Raw genomic sequence first — 15754 nt, 5'->3', positions numbered from 1 at the left:
TGCTGTGCTGTTGCTTCCCCAGCATTACTGAATGTAGGGATACAGTGCTGCTAATCATTAATAAAATTCCTGGTTTGTTATTTGTGATATTTATAACCACTTTGCCACTTCCTCCTTTATTCCTGGGTGTGAAACAGAGCTGTTTTGTTGTACTTTACCCTAATAAACTTTTGTGTCTTTTGTTCTTTGCAGTGGATGAAAGATATGTGGCGGTCGGATCCCTGTTATGCGAGCTATGGTGTGGATGGGTCCACGTGCTCCTTTTTTATTTACCTCAGTGAGGTCAGTAATCTTCTCATCTGCAGAAGGGGAGCATCATATTGCCTTCATAGCTTTAGTAGCTGTGCTTTTCTCAAAAAAATCATCATTTTGTTCAGAATAATTGGGTAAAGAGGAAAAAGTTATTAAAACTGAATTATTAAGTGTGTTGCCATTATTCATGAACTCTGCAGGGGTTTCTAGCCTGAAGAATTCTAATGTTTGTAACTGCAGTGATGTGAGTAGCAGCCCTCCAGGGAGGCCATGTTGGGTATCCTGTTAAACCTGCATGTGAAGCTCAGTCAGAGATCTTTGCCTTTAAACACTTTTTTGTTGCTTTTAGTGCAGCTGCTGATGTACTAATAGAGAGCATTTGGAATGGAAAATTTAGAAAATGGTGCTTGATGGTCCATTGTCCTGAGCAGCATGGCCACTTCCTGCTCAGAGACTGTTTGTGAATTGTGGAATCTGTTAGCAGGAACAAAAAAAGAACCTGAAAGTCACGTTTTTGAGTGAAATTGTAGCTATATTGGCCAAAACCTTTGGTACCTGTCACAACCTAAGGTGTTTTGTACACAGCTGAGTAAGGTGCTTGCCCTAGTGAGGTTTTATTTCTATTTCCTGGGTAACACTTCTTTCCCAAGAATTAATTTTGTCAATTAATTTTCATGAGTTCTATTACTGGCTTGAGGTGTGCATGCACCAGATATAGTCAGGTGTATTTGATCACTCAGCCTCTTAGAAGTGAAATTTTGATAACTTATGGCAACTAATCTTAGAAAAAGTATTGATATCCAGTGGCTCACTGCTTGCAAAGAACTGAAAGAGCCAATGTGGCTGCAGGATTGCAACCAATAATAATTTTGTAGCTTCTGTAGGATTGGTGAGGTTGGGCTGGGATCTTAAATTATATATCTGAGATTAAAACAGTAAGTCTGTTATAATAAATGACTCAGTTGTAATCAAAGCAGTTTCTATTGATTTACTCAGTTGACTGTCACTGAACTTCTGGGGGTGTTGCTTGAAGCAGCAATAGTTAAATGCATATCCAAAACATTTATCTGAAGGCATAACAAAGGCTGGGTTGAATCACAGTTTTGACTCATTCCATTTCTAGCACCAAGTGTTGATTTATTTATGGGCTGTGAAGCTGTAGAAGGAAAAGATAAAGTACAACTATATTATTTATTTTGTTATTTATCATAGAGGCTAGAGATATGGTTCCATAATCATCTGAATTTGATCTAAGGTTTCTACTAGAAGGTTTTGTTTTAGCATCAGAAGAGCTATGTTTGGTCATTAGTATTCTGTCAACCAGCAGGTGCTTCATGGTTTTAATGCAGACATATCTTTAAAATGATGATGTATCTCAGCTGAAGCCAAGACTCCAATATTCTTCAATGACATTTACTATTTTGCATTTCTGTTAAATCCCAACTTTTTACATTGCAATCATCAGTCTTGAAAAGTCAGTTGATGGCATTAGCTCTTTCATAATTGATCTTTCTTGGCCAAATGTGAGCAGACTTTCAGAGGCCAAATGGTTGTTTTTGTCAAGGGTCTTGGGATTAGAATTTTTTATTTAAGCAGCAATATTTAATTTGTTCAACTTTTCATTTCATGAAGGAATAAAAGTGCAATTAGCCCATGTGCATATTTGTTAACTTCAGAAAGAGGTATTGTCCTTTTTTTTTTTTTTAGAGTGTTTTCTTATGACAGAATGTAAAACTAATATTGGGTGAGTGTGTTATTAACCTTGAGTTTAAATTTGGCATTCTTAATCCTATGATTAATTTCATGATTAATGTCCAGCAGCAGAGGTTGAAAGCTTAAATGTTTGCGAATGCAAGCATGAAATGAAATTCTAATAACACTACAATGATGTGGATTTATGAGGTGTGTTGGCTGCTAGGGATAACTTGGAAATGCTGTTGCAAGAGTAATTTGTCAATGTGGGCAGTGATGAAGAGTTGACAGTTTATAGCATGGTTGCACAGCTGAATGATAAATGTGCCTACAGAGCTCTCAAGTCAGAACTGCTGATTTAAAATATTAAAATGCATTAGGGTAATGGAAAGGATATTAATGTTAAGATTTTTCTTTTTTACTTCAAGGTTAGACTATTGGAGTGAGATGGTTGTGTATGTTTCAAGTGCATGTTTCAAAAGGCAATATATGCATCACATTATGTACAACCTCAGTTTCGAAAAACAGTGTGCAACCTCAGTTTCGAAAAAAAATGTGCATGAAATCATGCATATATCTACTTTTACTCTTCAAATCACCTCTACAATCTAGTGTGACAAGTGTCTGTGCTCTTTCATACTCCTCTGTGGTTTACTTTTTTTATTCTGAAGCAGTTCAGTTAGGGCATTACATTATACTCATCCATTACTCTTTGTAATGTAATTTTAAACTTGTAAACAAAGGAGCCCAAAATGCTTCATTTTGGTGTGCAATATGGGTCTGAACCACAGAGACACAAAGTAATTTGTCCACAGTTTATGTAAAAGCTTTAGAAACAAAAGTCATGAACCCCAGCTTTTGGGTATCAGCCGCGTGCTCTGTTATGGTTTCCCCGTGAGTGTCTGCAAAACAGAAACCATGCTGACAAAATCCAGGCTGCCCCAGGTGTTCCCTCCTGAAGAACCTGCTCAAGGGCAGGTAGCAGCAGTTCTGCCTTGCTTTGGGTGGCAAAAACACCTGCAGGAACTCAGGAACAGCTCTTCTGCACTGCTCTGAGTCTTGGCTGCTCGAGAATGGGAGGCAACCATGGCAGCCCAAGGAAAGCAAGAACCAGCCCAGCATGTCCAGGCTTCTGCATTTTATTTAAAGCTGTCCCCTGTGCAAATTTGCAGGTGAAACTGAGAGAATTTTTGCATTTCTTTCTCAGTGTTTTGCTTCAGGCACTGGATCTTCCCTGGGCTGTGATGTGCAGCTGTGTGGTCACAGACCCATGGAATGGCTGGGGGTGGAAGGGGCTTTAAAGCTCATCTTGTTCACATCCCTGCCATGGGCAGGGACACCTTCCACTGTCCCAGGTTGCTCCAAGTCCTGTCCAGCCTGGCCTTGGACACTTCCAGGGATGGGGCAGCCACAGCTGCTCTGGGTGACCTGTGCCGCCCCACCCTCTGGTCCTCAGAACACAAATTATGCTGGAGTCTTTGAAGAGTGGGTGAGATACAAATGGCCTGAATAGCAAAACCAGGCTTGCATCCTCTTGAATACAGAGCCAGACAGGGATTAGAAATAGCCAACATTAAACAGCAAGTTAAACTCGCTTCCTTTTAACCGTGATGCCCATAGAGAAGAGTTACTTACTTTTAAACTTAGCACTTAGTTATGAAAAAGGCAGTTGTTTAACACTGTAATGGCATTGGCACGGTTATCATTTTCAGGGATGGCATTGCCTCTGGGCAGAAATGTGAAAAAATTAATTTCTAGGCAGTACAAAAATATATTTCACTGCAAAATGTCAGTTTGCAGCTGAAGAATGAAGCTTTTAAAAATATCTTCTAGAAAATGAGTTTTTCACACTATTTCCAAGCTTTTAAAAAGTGGAGAAAGTGGAGGGGGCTTATAGATCTTTAAAAAATAATTTTTATCTCTATACATGTTTGTCTGAGAAGACTGCTTTCCACACAGGAGTGGATTGGTGGTCAGCTTGTAGCTGAGGTGCAAGTTACCCCCTCCCATTACACTGGTGCTTACCTGCTGGAGCTGGACAGGTCTCTCTAAAATCCCAGGTTTTGGATCTCCAGCTCACCTTTCAGGTGCACATGTAGTTTTTGGTACCCATGTTGGAATTCAGCGCTTGAAAGACTTAAAACTGGTTTGAATTCCAGTCTGTGAGACTCCTGTATCTTTTGCATGTATGCTAATACACTGCTGGAGAGAATTTTTGGTTTTAGTCCTTCAGACTTGATGGAAACATAAGGCCCAGTTTGGTAGTGGGGGTATTTTTCTTCATGCTCTTACTTCTGCTTTCAAGGCTAAAACAAAAACTAAAGGTGATTTTTAACATGGTTTTGTTTCCAGGGCGCAAGCTGTAGTCTGAGGCACAATTTAGTGAAAATTCCTGGGTATCATAATTATAGAGATTCCTTTAATCCTTGTGGTTTTTCTACTTTACTGCAATTTGCTCACGTCCATGGGGAAGTCCCCTTTCCACCATTTCTGCTGCTAATCCTGGACATTGAGTTAATGATTTGCATTTCTTCAGTGAAATGTAACATCAAACCAGCTTCTTTCAACTCTATGCAAATACTCAGAAATTTCACAAAACCAGTGTTGTTGTCTGAAATGTAAATCACCAGAAGTTCAGAGTTATTTAGACATCTTACATATGTCCCTTAAAAACTGAAATGCTAATGATAGTCAGCACTTTGTTCCTGAATTATCTGTTGGTGGATTGGCCTGATTTTGGGGTGATTTGGGCTGTTATTTTTTTCTTCTTCTGTCACCTTAAACTGGGATTAGTCTTTCAGTGACTTGTTGGAAAAGACATAAATGCCAGTGTATGAGAGGAGTCAAATACAGTGCCCATTGCTGAAGGCAGACAAGAGGCTGTTTGCTGATTGATGTGTGAAATGTTGTGTTGCCTTGTCACCAGGGCTGTGGGTACCAAACACCCAGCATTTGAGCCTGCTTTTGGAAACAGCCACATCCAGAGCTGCCTGTATCCTGCTTTATTTCATTAACCAGACAGGCACTCACCTTGCACATCACAGATTCTGCAGCCCCTTCCAAGGGATTCTGTCACTGAGGAAATGCTGAACAAAAAATAGGAGTTCAACAAGTCACCTTCCCAACTGGAGCAGTGCTTTCACATCAAATTCTCAAAGGGACTTCTTGCATTACAAGTTCACTGCCTGTCTTCATACTGCCTAATAAATTTAAAGATGCACTTTCTTTCACCACATATTGCCATGGATTCTTTTGTTTGTGTATTCTTCTCTCCTGGACTCACTTAAGAGCAGCTCTGTACCATGGATAGAAGTACACTGAGCAGTGTGTTCACCTGGTGTGTAAAGAAAGTTGTTTTAGCTTCCCTGTGGATAGGCTGCACCTGCCCTTTGGCAGAATCCAAAATGAAGATTATCCCAAGGGCTCAGAGCGTGCCCTTGAGCTCCAGCTTTATTCAGCTCCCACTGTGACTCTTTGAAAGCATAAAGGTCTTGCTGAAATTTTGAATGTGGAGAGCTGCTGGCAGAGTACACTTTGATTCAATTTGGAAGATGCTCATACTACTCCAGTGCTACAGATGTTTGTCAGGTTCTTAAAACCTTGCTTGAAGTACTTGCTCTGTAATAGAGTGGAGTGCTGCAATCTTGCCTTGCATTCAGTTTCAGTGTCTGAGGAAGAGTCACTGGAACAGACACCTGCAAAGCTTCTGTAAAGCAAGTACTCTTCAAATTTATTAGGCTTGTTTGGGGTTTTTTTTCATCCTAAACCTAGCCATTTACACCTCAGACAGTTCAGAACACAGCTTTTCTCTAGTGTCTGGAATCATGTAGCACTTAAATTTTGAACTTTTAAACTGCTGTGCAACTTCACCTTAAGGAGCTGGCTACTTACACTCCAGGCAGTGCTGTGACTAATGGGATTCCAAACCAAGCAGGGAACATTTGGCTTCTCAGGTAGACACAGTTCCCTGAGCAAGATCAAAGACTATCTAATGCCCTTGATTTGCATTGAATTCAGTACCAGGAACAGGAGGCACAGCTGGTCTTATTCAAAAATATGACAGTACAAAGATAAATATAGTGTGTTCTGAATAATAGCTTAGCATTTATATCACTCATCCAAAAAATGGTCTGTCTTCAAATCTGCAGTTGCTGCTTCCCAACAGTCATCTTTAACTGCTAATCTGTCTGGTATCACATCCTTCCTATTAAATCATCTCCATGGCAGTACAACAGAAGGTTGCTGTGGAGAGAATCAGCTGGAGAAAGAGCTGATGGTGACCCAGGGAGAGGAAGGCAGTGCTGGAAATGGGCAGGAGGAGCCCTGGTTCCTTCTTCAGAGGCATCTTTAGTGTTTGGTCTTAAATAATCAAATGAGCAAGTTAAAGAGCAGGATCCAAATGAGCATCACTTCCTCCCTTCACCTTGCTCAAAATTAGGGCATGTTGTATGCAGATCTTCTGTACCTAAACTACTGCAAAGCTGAATTAATTTCTGATAGAGTTTTCATCTAGACCGACTTAAGGGATATCACAATCCTTTCTGCCATATTTGCTAAAGATCAATAAGGAAAAATGAGAGTCAGACCAACTGCAGACACTGATATTACTTTGAATCTATTCCTTAAGTGTTTATTTGTGATGAGAATTATTATAATTTATTTTCAGACTAGAGGGAATATTTCTGCAAGCACAAAAGGACTGTATTTGTTTTTCAGTCAGTGAGGCGTGCAGTGAACTGTCCTTGGCAGCCCTGAAAAATCTGCAATTCCTTTAGGATGCCTTGTGGTGCAATGTGAAATACATAAAGTCAGAAAAGGGGCACGTACAGTAGTCCTTGAAATGTCATATCTTAATTTAGATCAGTTCTAATGCTAGGAATAATGCAAAATTTGTACTATTAAAACAAAGGGAAGAGAAACCAGAGTTTGTGACTGTGCATGATTTAAAACATGGAGCTTGCAACTCTTTCCTGCCACAACTTTATAGTTGTAAAAGTTAGGATTGGTAATTGCCACAATTTCTGATGTGGTTCCACAGCTGAAGACCACTGAAGAATCAGATGTTTTCAAAGGAGGTTGACAAGTCACTGCTTTCAAATGTTATATTAAACACATTGAGTAGGTTAAGTCACGGCATTCAAAATGCCTTTCTATAATTTGTCTGAGGAACCCAAGGTTGATACATTTCTTCCCTTTAATGAGGTTAGGATGGCTATTCATTTATTTTCATGTGATTGGCCCTCTAGGCAATCATATGGTGTGATCTTAAGCCTTTAATCTGTAATGCTCCAGGCTTCTGCAGCATGATTAAGCTAAAATTGTGTTTTGACAGGTCTGTGATTGGAGGAACCATAAAAGCAACTCTGACTTTCAATTCTCTGAGAGTTGTGAACTTATTCAGTAGTGATGGGGTGTCTTAGCCAGCTGATGAATTTTTGCATTTCCCCCTTTTCACATTTTCACAGTACAGTCATGTTTCAGTTTTCATGGATTTGCCTCCAACACTGAGCTTCTTCCTTCCCCAGAGCAAGTGGTCTAATTTCTTAAGGTACATAAATAATAAGGATTCTGCACAACAGGCAGGATCCCTGGGGCAGCTCAGGAGCTCTCAGTGACTTGCATCCATTTGCTATTTATTCACTATTTCCTGTTGTACTTTTTTATTTCTAGTGGGCCATAGTAGGAGTATTGCATTTGCATTGATCCTGTTTCTCATTGATCTGTGTGAATATTGTTCCTTATGTTATAATTACCTTATTTACAGCCTTCAAACATGGTGGCTTCGATTCTATAATGATTCTTACTTTTTTGGTCTGCATTGCTACAAGGTAGAACTTTGATCCTTTAATTTAGCAAGCTTTTGTCTTTTTATAAAGGTATTCTAGGGAGATGGAAATGTTCCAAAATACATATTTTTGTAAGGTGTAGAAGCATAAAAAGCTTATTGAAAACATTTTAGAACTGCTCAGAGAAATTGTATTTTGAACATTTAACGGCTGACCTCTGTCTTGATCGTGTGTTTTCATTATCTTGAATGAGTATCTAAATGTGACTTCTGGTGGCAAATTTGCTGGGTTAAAAGAGCATTGAATTGCAAAAAGCAGTCTTAAATTTTTCTGCGAAAAAAGCAATTTTATCTTGAAATTATCACCTTATTAACAGCTGATTACTTATTTAAGCCATCAGGTTAACATAAAGGTGTAATATGAAGGCAGTGAGTGAAGGCTTTGGTCAGGCTAAAAATAAAGTAACATTATTTATTTTGATGTGATTGTTTTGTAGGTTGAAAATTGGTGTCCTCGTTTACCTTGGAGAGCAAAAAATCCTAATGAAGAAACTGATCAAAAAACAGTGGTAAGAGCAACCATGTCCTTAATAAGGACAAACAGGAGAAATAATTCAGTAATTGTGATTCATGCAAAATATCCTGGAATCCTGTGCCACATAAATGCTAAAAAGATTAGAATTTACAATTTTTACTCCTCCATTCTTCAAAGCTGAAAGGAATCCTCCTTGACATGTGTAGCTCACTTATTCAGTCATTGTATTGTGCTCTTGGTGGTAGATTTTCATTAAAAGCATTTTTGAGTTTAAATTTATGAAATGCTCTACGCAGATACTGAGAAAAAATACAAATCCACAAACTGCTCACTAGTGTTAAGCATATGGGAAAATGTCCATTTTTATTGTCCCAGAAATATGGGCCTTTTTACAAAGCTGCATTTATGGAAAAGGCTTATATCCATTTCAGGTTTATAGTAACATTTTGATTACTCCAAATTTTTTCCCATTAAATACTGTAAGCACACAGAGTTGTTTCTAAATTGTTGCAGCTTAATTATGTAGCAATTAGGTGTTTTAAGATAATTTAAGATAATTGCTGGGCTGCATATGAACATTTCTTACATAATATAGATATAGGCTGCCTCTTTTTTTTAAAACCAATTTATCTTAGAACAGTCTAGCTTTAAAACAAGTATTTCCTTTAAAATTTAGACCCTAGTAATGTTCCTTTCTGGTACAATTGGAGACTTCCTTGTGTTTGGAAGATTCATTATACACATAAATGTTGAGCCTACTGTTCTGTATTATGATTTTGACATACTTGTGCCTCATTTTGAAGCACATGAACAATACCAGACCTTATATTGCAGAAATAAATGCATTGGGAAACATTGCAAATGTATTCTGGGCTACCAAGTACTACTAATAAAAATAACAGTAATTTATGTAGCTTAGAAGTGTCTGTTCAAGTATATCTTTAATATTTGAATTAAAATCTTAACGTGCTAGGAGTGTATCTTTTTTTCCTATTTCTATTTCTTCTTTTTCAAAGAGGAATATAAACAGCTCACATTTGAGCAGTTTTTTAACTTCTGGAAAGTGTGTTGAAGAATAACTAATGTTTGGGATGTTTCTTAATACTTTGCTTGAAGGCTGAAATTCGTATCAACTTTGATAATCTCTACAAAATGATGTCAAGGCATGAGGAATTCAGGTGGATGATGTTGCGCATCAGACGAATGGCTGATACCTGGATTGAGGCCATTAAATCACTGGCAGAAAAACAAAATTTGGAGAAAAGGAAACGAAAAAAGGTAAATGAGAGCACTTTATTCATGTCACTTTCTGTTATATAGGCTCTTTCAACCTTCTTGTTCCAGGTGTAGCTTCGCAATGGAAATAGAAAATATAAAAGGCTCATGTTTATACTCTTTTCAAGAAATATTTTCCTGTTTGAAATTGAAACACCCATTGAAATTTGCAATGGGTGTTTGCTTTACAGATAGTTTTACGTGTTTTGCATGAGTCAATCTTGGAGTAAGTTTTCTGATCCCTATAGTTTTGGATAAAATAGAGACAATGCAGACTAAATACAGGCTATGTTGTAAAGGGAGAAGTTGTGAATTTACTGCAAGCTGATGACACTGGAGTGTTTTATGTAGTCATGGAAACAACAACTATACATTTTTGTTGTCCAAAACTGAGACTAAATGGTGTATCTTGGGTTTGGATTTGAGTAGACTTAAAGTTGACCAAAACTTTGGATTGGATCAGTTTAGACCTCCTGTAATGAGTTCAGTTTTAAAGCCATGAGGTACTTGAAGTGAAAAGGTGTAATTAATTTGATTTTTATTTTTTTTAATTACCTTAACTAGTTAAGCTAAAGCCAAAGGTTGCAAACATAACAACAGGTTTGCTTTCTTGCCTTGTTATTCCTGAAGCCAGTCCTGAGTGGCAGCAGCCCTATGTATGTTCATATTTCTACCCTGCCTTAAGCCTGCCTGGCTCAGCTCCCTGCTGGAAATTCTCAGTCCTTGCATTCATTACAAAATTAAATTATTCAGGTGGCAGTATTGGCTTGTTTCCTTTGATTTCTTTTTTTGCCCATGGTTGGAATTTAATAGAAAGAAAAACTGCTGTAATGTATAACAGTTGCATGTTTCATGTCGATAACTCAAACATATGACTTTCCTTTCCAGATCCTTGTTCATTTGGGGCTTTTGACAAAAGAATCTGGATTCAAGATTGCAGAAAATGCGTTTAGCGGTGGCCCACTTGGTGAATTAGTCCAGTGGAGTGATTTAATTACATCTCTCTACTTACTGGGCCATGACATCAGGATTTCAGCTTCACTGGCAGAGCTCAAGGAGTAAGGAGATTACTTTCGCTTTTGAAACCAGAATTAGAAGAAAAGAATTGTAAACTCTTGAAGCTTCTATTAACAGTATATAATTTCTTGAAGCATAAAATGAAAGTGATAATTCACTAAACAGACGATAAGATTATTTTCATGAGCTAAGTATATGTGCCATGGAAAGGATAATGTGTTTTCATTGTAGCTTCAGGCTCCTGGGACTTCATCAATGAATGTTGTAAAATTCCAACTAAGCAGCTTAGTCTTTAACATTCCAGGTGCTTTAACCAGCTGCAATGGGAAATGCTACAGACTAGCTTAATTCTGTGTCCTTTGCTTCAGTTTCTGCTGTTCTTCACTCAGTGTCTCTTTTTAAGATAAAGGTTTAAGTTCTTTAAACATGTTACTTTTGATGTAGTTAATTGCTTGTGTTAGGTCAAGTTGCTCCTTACTCTTCCTTGTCCTGCTTTGCCAACTATTTCAGCACCAGACATAAAACATCTGTTTGAAGCTTGAGCACATGTGCTTTTTCTGCAGCTTTCTTTTTTAAATTACATGACAGCATTGTTTTATAGAGAGCTCTTATACTATAAAGCTGTCAATAGAAGGCAGAAATTATTTTGAATCATTTCAAAGCATACCATTTTTAAGCATTTCAAAGATATCATTCTTTTGCGTAAACTAGATGAAATTTTTTAGTGAAAATTAGTGCTTTACATTTAATAAATGTTGAGCATCTCTAGCATTTCAGTGTTCTTACATGGATCATGATTTCAAAATAGTAAAAAAGTCAAACTTTTTTGGAAACTGGAAATATTGGAATAAATAGTATTACAGCATCAATTCAAGGTATTTGAAAAGAAATGCTTTTTCATGTTGCTTTTTCTTTGTTTAGGATTATGAAGAAGGTTGTAGGTAACAGATCTGGCTGCCCGACCCAGGGAGATAAAATTGTAGAACTCATTTACATTGATATTGTGGGACTGACTCAGTTCAAGAAAACCCTTGGTCCATCATGGGTTCATTACCAGTAAGTATAAGACTCACTTGCCCTCTAATCTGCTTTGTTAAGGAGCTTTTGTTGAATAGCGCATGCCAAAATACTGAAATAAGTCCATTCACATGAATTTGTTTAAAAGTAAAATGCACTTTTCTGTTGTCTTTAGCTTCTAGGATTAAAGGGGCTAATACTTGTTCTTTGCATGCCATCATTATCCCCCCCAGCAAGCTTGAGATTCTTGGATTCAAGAATTTTTAATCTTAAAAATCTTAATTATCCTCTTGATAAATCATCATCTCTGCCCTTCTTTCCCTCCTTTCTTTACCTGCACTTCCCCCTGCCCATTTTTTCTGTAAATTAATAGGTGAGCTGAGAGATTACTGCATTTTGTTGTTTAGTTGGAATACTAGAGGGATGTTTTGCTTTCTAGTGTTTGTAACCACACTGGATCAATGATTGTGGAGATTTATCTGTTCTAATTTTATTGCCCAACAACTGCAGTGCAATTTTCTGTTCCATTCCTTAAGATACTGGGCAGAGTGTTCAGGGCCAGGTCTGAAGAATAAACTGCAGTTACTGTTACTTTTGTGGTCTATAAACATCTTTCCATTTGCAATGGAAGATGAGGGTCACAAGAAATGACTTTGTGCACCTTTCTTCACATCTGCAGTTTTAGAACCTCTTTTCTTTTTGTCAATGGCTTTAAATCATTAAGGCTCCCATGCATTGTACAAATACACATCAGCATGAAAGAAACCCAAACCTCAATTAATGATGTTGAATTTTCTGTACCTGCTAGGATTAGCTGTCTTTTTTGATCTTCAGAGTCCAGTATATCCTACTTGGAGGAAGGTGTTTGTGGCAGAGAAATTGTTTTCTTTCAGCCTCAGGAATTTCTGGAGCACTGGATCTTTCCAGTGTAATTGTAAATGAGAGTACTGTGATAAACATTGCAGATTAGATTACTCTTAATCTCTTTTTTGAAGCAGGGGAGTAAATGGATATTCTAGTTTTTAGGAGCCTGCTAATAAAGATAATCCCATTTTCCACCCAGCAACAGTTACTTGTCTGTCTGCCAGATGTAATTGTCACTAGGAGATCACATGCAGCGCTGTGGTCAGGATATGAAACCCTTCCTATAAATTTTAAATGTTTCTTCCTGTCTGCTTGCAATTACCTGTCTGGTATATCCTGTAACCAAGCTATGGTAATATATATTGAGATTATAGATTAGCTATTCAATTTTTCTTTCCTCGTAGAATAATTACAACTTGAATTATCAATCTGTTATATATATTGATTACTATTTTGTGGTAATGGCTGGTGTTTTCTTGTTTAGGAGAGCAGAATTGCACTCAACTCCTTATGTACTGTAGAATTTTTTGAGGCTTTGGGAGGAGAAAAAGGTATCTTAATGTCTTCTACAGCACTGCCTTTCATGGTCTGGAAGGGAGTCTCATCCAGTCCATAGCCTGACTGAAAAATAGATAAGGATGCATTTGTCTTTGATGAGAGATTTTTGCCTCATCTTATACTGAAGACTGAACAAGATGCCCCAACATCTTGCTTTATATAGTTAAGCTTTTCTTTAATGTGTTTTTCTTGGCCTGGTGTTTTGCTAACTGCCCATTACTGCTTATTCTAATAGGGTTCTGGAGAATAAATTACTTCTTTCTCTTCTCTGCCAGCCCCTAGGATGTCTTCTTTACTGCTTTTCCTTCAATTTGCTTTTTTAAAGTACATACATTTAGGGGTTTGTGTCATTACATAGAATTCATCTTTTGTATACCTTTCTTGAAACTTGTTACATTTATTGTGACTCTCTCTAATTATATGAGGCTTTTTCTCAAGTTCAGTGTACCAAAGAGGATCCAGAGTCTAGCAGAGACTACAGAATTGATTAAAGCAGAGGAATTAATTTGTAGCTACTGCATGCATGCTGTCTCCTATTTCAGGATTCTCTTGCAGTCATTGTTTTTTCTCCCAGTATCATGAGTTATCTTACAAATTTTGTCATTAAAATATTTTGAAGTTAAAACCACAAAGTGCTTTATAACAGCATAGGCATCCGTTTCTATTTAATTGCAATAAAATAAACATTATCACAAATAAAGCTGCTTTTTAGCCCTTGCTCTTTATAAACTCCGCTTTTTTTTCTCCATTGTATTTATGTCAGTAGGAATAATTGTTTGTCTCAAAAGAAAGTGCTTTTCAGTGGATGTGTGCAGGTCAGCTCAGTGTGGTTTATACAGACCAGACTCAGATAAAAATGAATTAAAATGTTTTTATTCGCTGCAGATCAGAATAGAGTGGCAGAATAAGCCTCTGCCTTCAGAACAGTCGCTTGGTAAGAGTGCTTTATGTAATCTTTCTGGGTGAACTTCAGCCCTGAGGAAATTTTTGGTAGTTGCAAATCAGGTTTCTGGAACTGCAAGCCCGAGAGAATGACCCTGCTGCTTTGGGAGTGAGTATTTCTGAAAGACTCTTCTGCACAGCTGAGAGCACCAGTGACTTTTGGTAGTGTGTGCTTTATCTGTGGGATAATTGGTGCTGCAAATAGCAGGAACACAGCAGAACACATCTCATTTTAGAGTGCACCTTATTTCCAAGCAGAACAATGCCTGCTGGATTTTTCAGTTCTGAGGTGTGGATGTTTGAATGCAGTTTGTGTGCAGTGAATCAACACTCAAATAATTAGTTTAATATAGTTTGAGAAGTGCAGTCTTTCTTAGCACCCTCATCCTCCATGCAGCACATAAAAATCTGCTATTTTTTCATTTTTCCACAGTCTCTCTAGCAATGACTCATTCCCATATGCCAACAATCCAGCTGGCTTTTTTTTCTTGAAATAAATTAACGTGACAGCTATCCTGAGAAATGAGCAACATTCCTGCTTTCTGCGTGTTCTCTAGAACACATCTTTTTTAGGAGGGTTATTTTCTCTCCTAAGATTTTAAATGCTAATACTGGAGTGGCCTGATGAAGTAGGAGAAGGATACCAAAAAAATGTGTATAAATATGTCCACCAGGTCAGCTCTGTTAAGATTGTGCTTCTGCCCAATACTCAAGGGGAAAGAAAAGCTCCCTTTAAATAATCCTGGGTTACTTTTGTCTGATTTTTTTTTAAAGCCCTAAAATTGTCACTTCTAATGTGCTAGACAGAAAAGACTAATATGGATGTTTCTAAAGCAATTTACTACCTACCAGTCCTCTTTTTAATTAGGCAGAGAATAGAGTTATTCTGACACCAATTTCAGGGCACACTGCAATTCTCTGCAGTTTTATTGCCAAAGCTAGGTGACATTTTGGGAAGGAAGAGTGGCAAAACTGAAATTAAAGGTATACCAAATTAGCATTTTAATTTAAAATATATCCCTGAGTTATAAAAAAAATACTGTTTTGTCATTTTTAAAATGAATTATTTCACTTTAGAAATGCTAATGCATTGTATGCAAAAATAATAAAAAAATGAAAGGCATCTAAATTATTAGGTGAAACAAACGGAGAATATGGTAGTAGGGCAGACAATCAAGGCATTCCTGCATACATTAAAATATCAATTCAGCATAACTGCTATTAATTACATTCATTTCTAAATTTTAAATCTTTACCAGCTCTTTTCTGCTGCATTTCAGGGATTAGTTTCACCACTTGAAGCTTTGATCTCTCATACCATTCCTGCAAAGACTTGCACTTTTTTCTGTCATCTTTTTTTCTGACTTAGTTTATACCAAATCATAGAAATATTTTTTTTTTGTTTTCCTGCTTTCTGGCTTGGATTTCTGTTGCTTCACATTGCCTGTCCTGATTCAGAAACCCTGGATGTACTGGACATGGTTCCTCATATCCCTGTGAGCCATTAGTGCTTCTTATCTTACATCTGAGTTCAGGAAAAAGAGAGCCAACAAAGCAGAGTAATGCTCCTTACATATATCTCTTGACAACCTCCAGTAATGTTGCAGTTTTTCTGTAGTTCTCTCCTATTTTTCATTCTCCTGTACTCAAGTACCTGGCCAAAAGCTGTATGTTGGATTTTGTTTAAAGACCTGCCAAGAAATGAGAGGGCTTTTATTACTGAATGATTCATCAGTGCAGAACTTGTTTTGGTCCTGCTGGAGTATTTTGTGTGATGCAGAGATAATTGCCACTGTTGTAAAATATTTTCATTGAGA

At 37.5% G+C, this 15754-nt stretch overlaps 1 protein-coding gene across 7 annotated transcripts in view; it reads left to right on the top strand.

The window, feature by feature from the left end:
• The window catches only part of MGAT5 (alpha-1,6-mannosylglycoprotein 6-beta-N-acetylglucosaminyltransferase), a 111901-nt gene that overhangs the window by 57934 nt on the left and 38213 nt on the right, over window positions 1–15754 (top strand). For all 7 annotated transcript variants that reach the window (XM_074547924.1, XM_074547921.1, XM_074547923.1 and 4 more), the window contains 5 exons: window positions 193–282; window positions 8227–8298; window positions 9381–9542; window positions 10428–10597; window positions 11478–11612. In XM_074547924.1, coding sequence (XP_074404025.1) covers window positions 193–282; window positions 8227–8298; window positions 9381–9542; window positions 10428–10597; window positions 11478–11612 — 629 coding nt within the window. The remainder of the gene's footprint in view (window positions 1–192; window positions 283–8226; window positions 8299–9380; window positions 9543–10427; window positions 10598–11477; window positions 11613–15754) is intronic.

The sequence above is a fragment of the Zonotrichia albicollis genome, chromosome 10, assembly GCF_047830755.1.
Source record: "Zonotrichia albicollis isolate bZonAlb1 chromosome 10, bZonAlb1.hap1, whole genome shotgun sequence".
NCBI lineage: Eukaryota > Metazoa > Chordata > Aves > Passeriformes > Passerellidae > Zonotrichia > Zonotrichia albicollis.
Note: the sequence above shows the minus strand (reverse complement) of the source record. Positions and strands in the feature narration are given on the sequence as shown.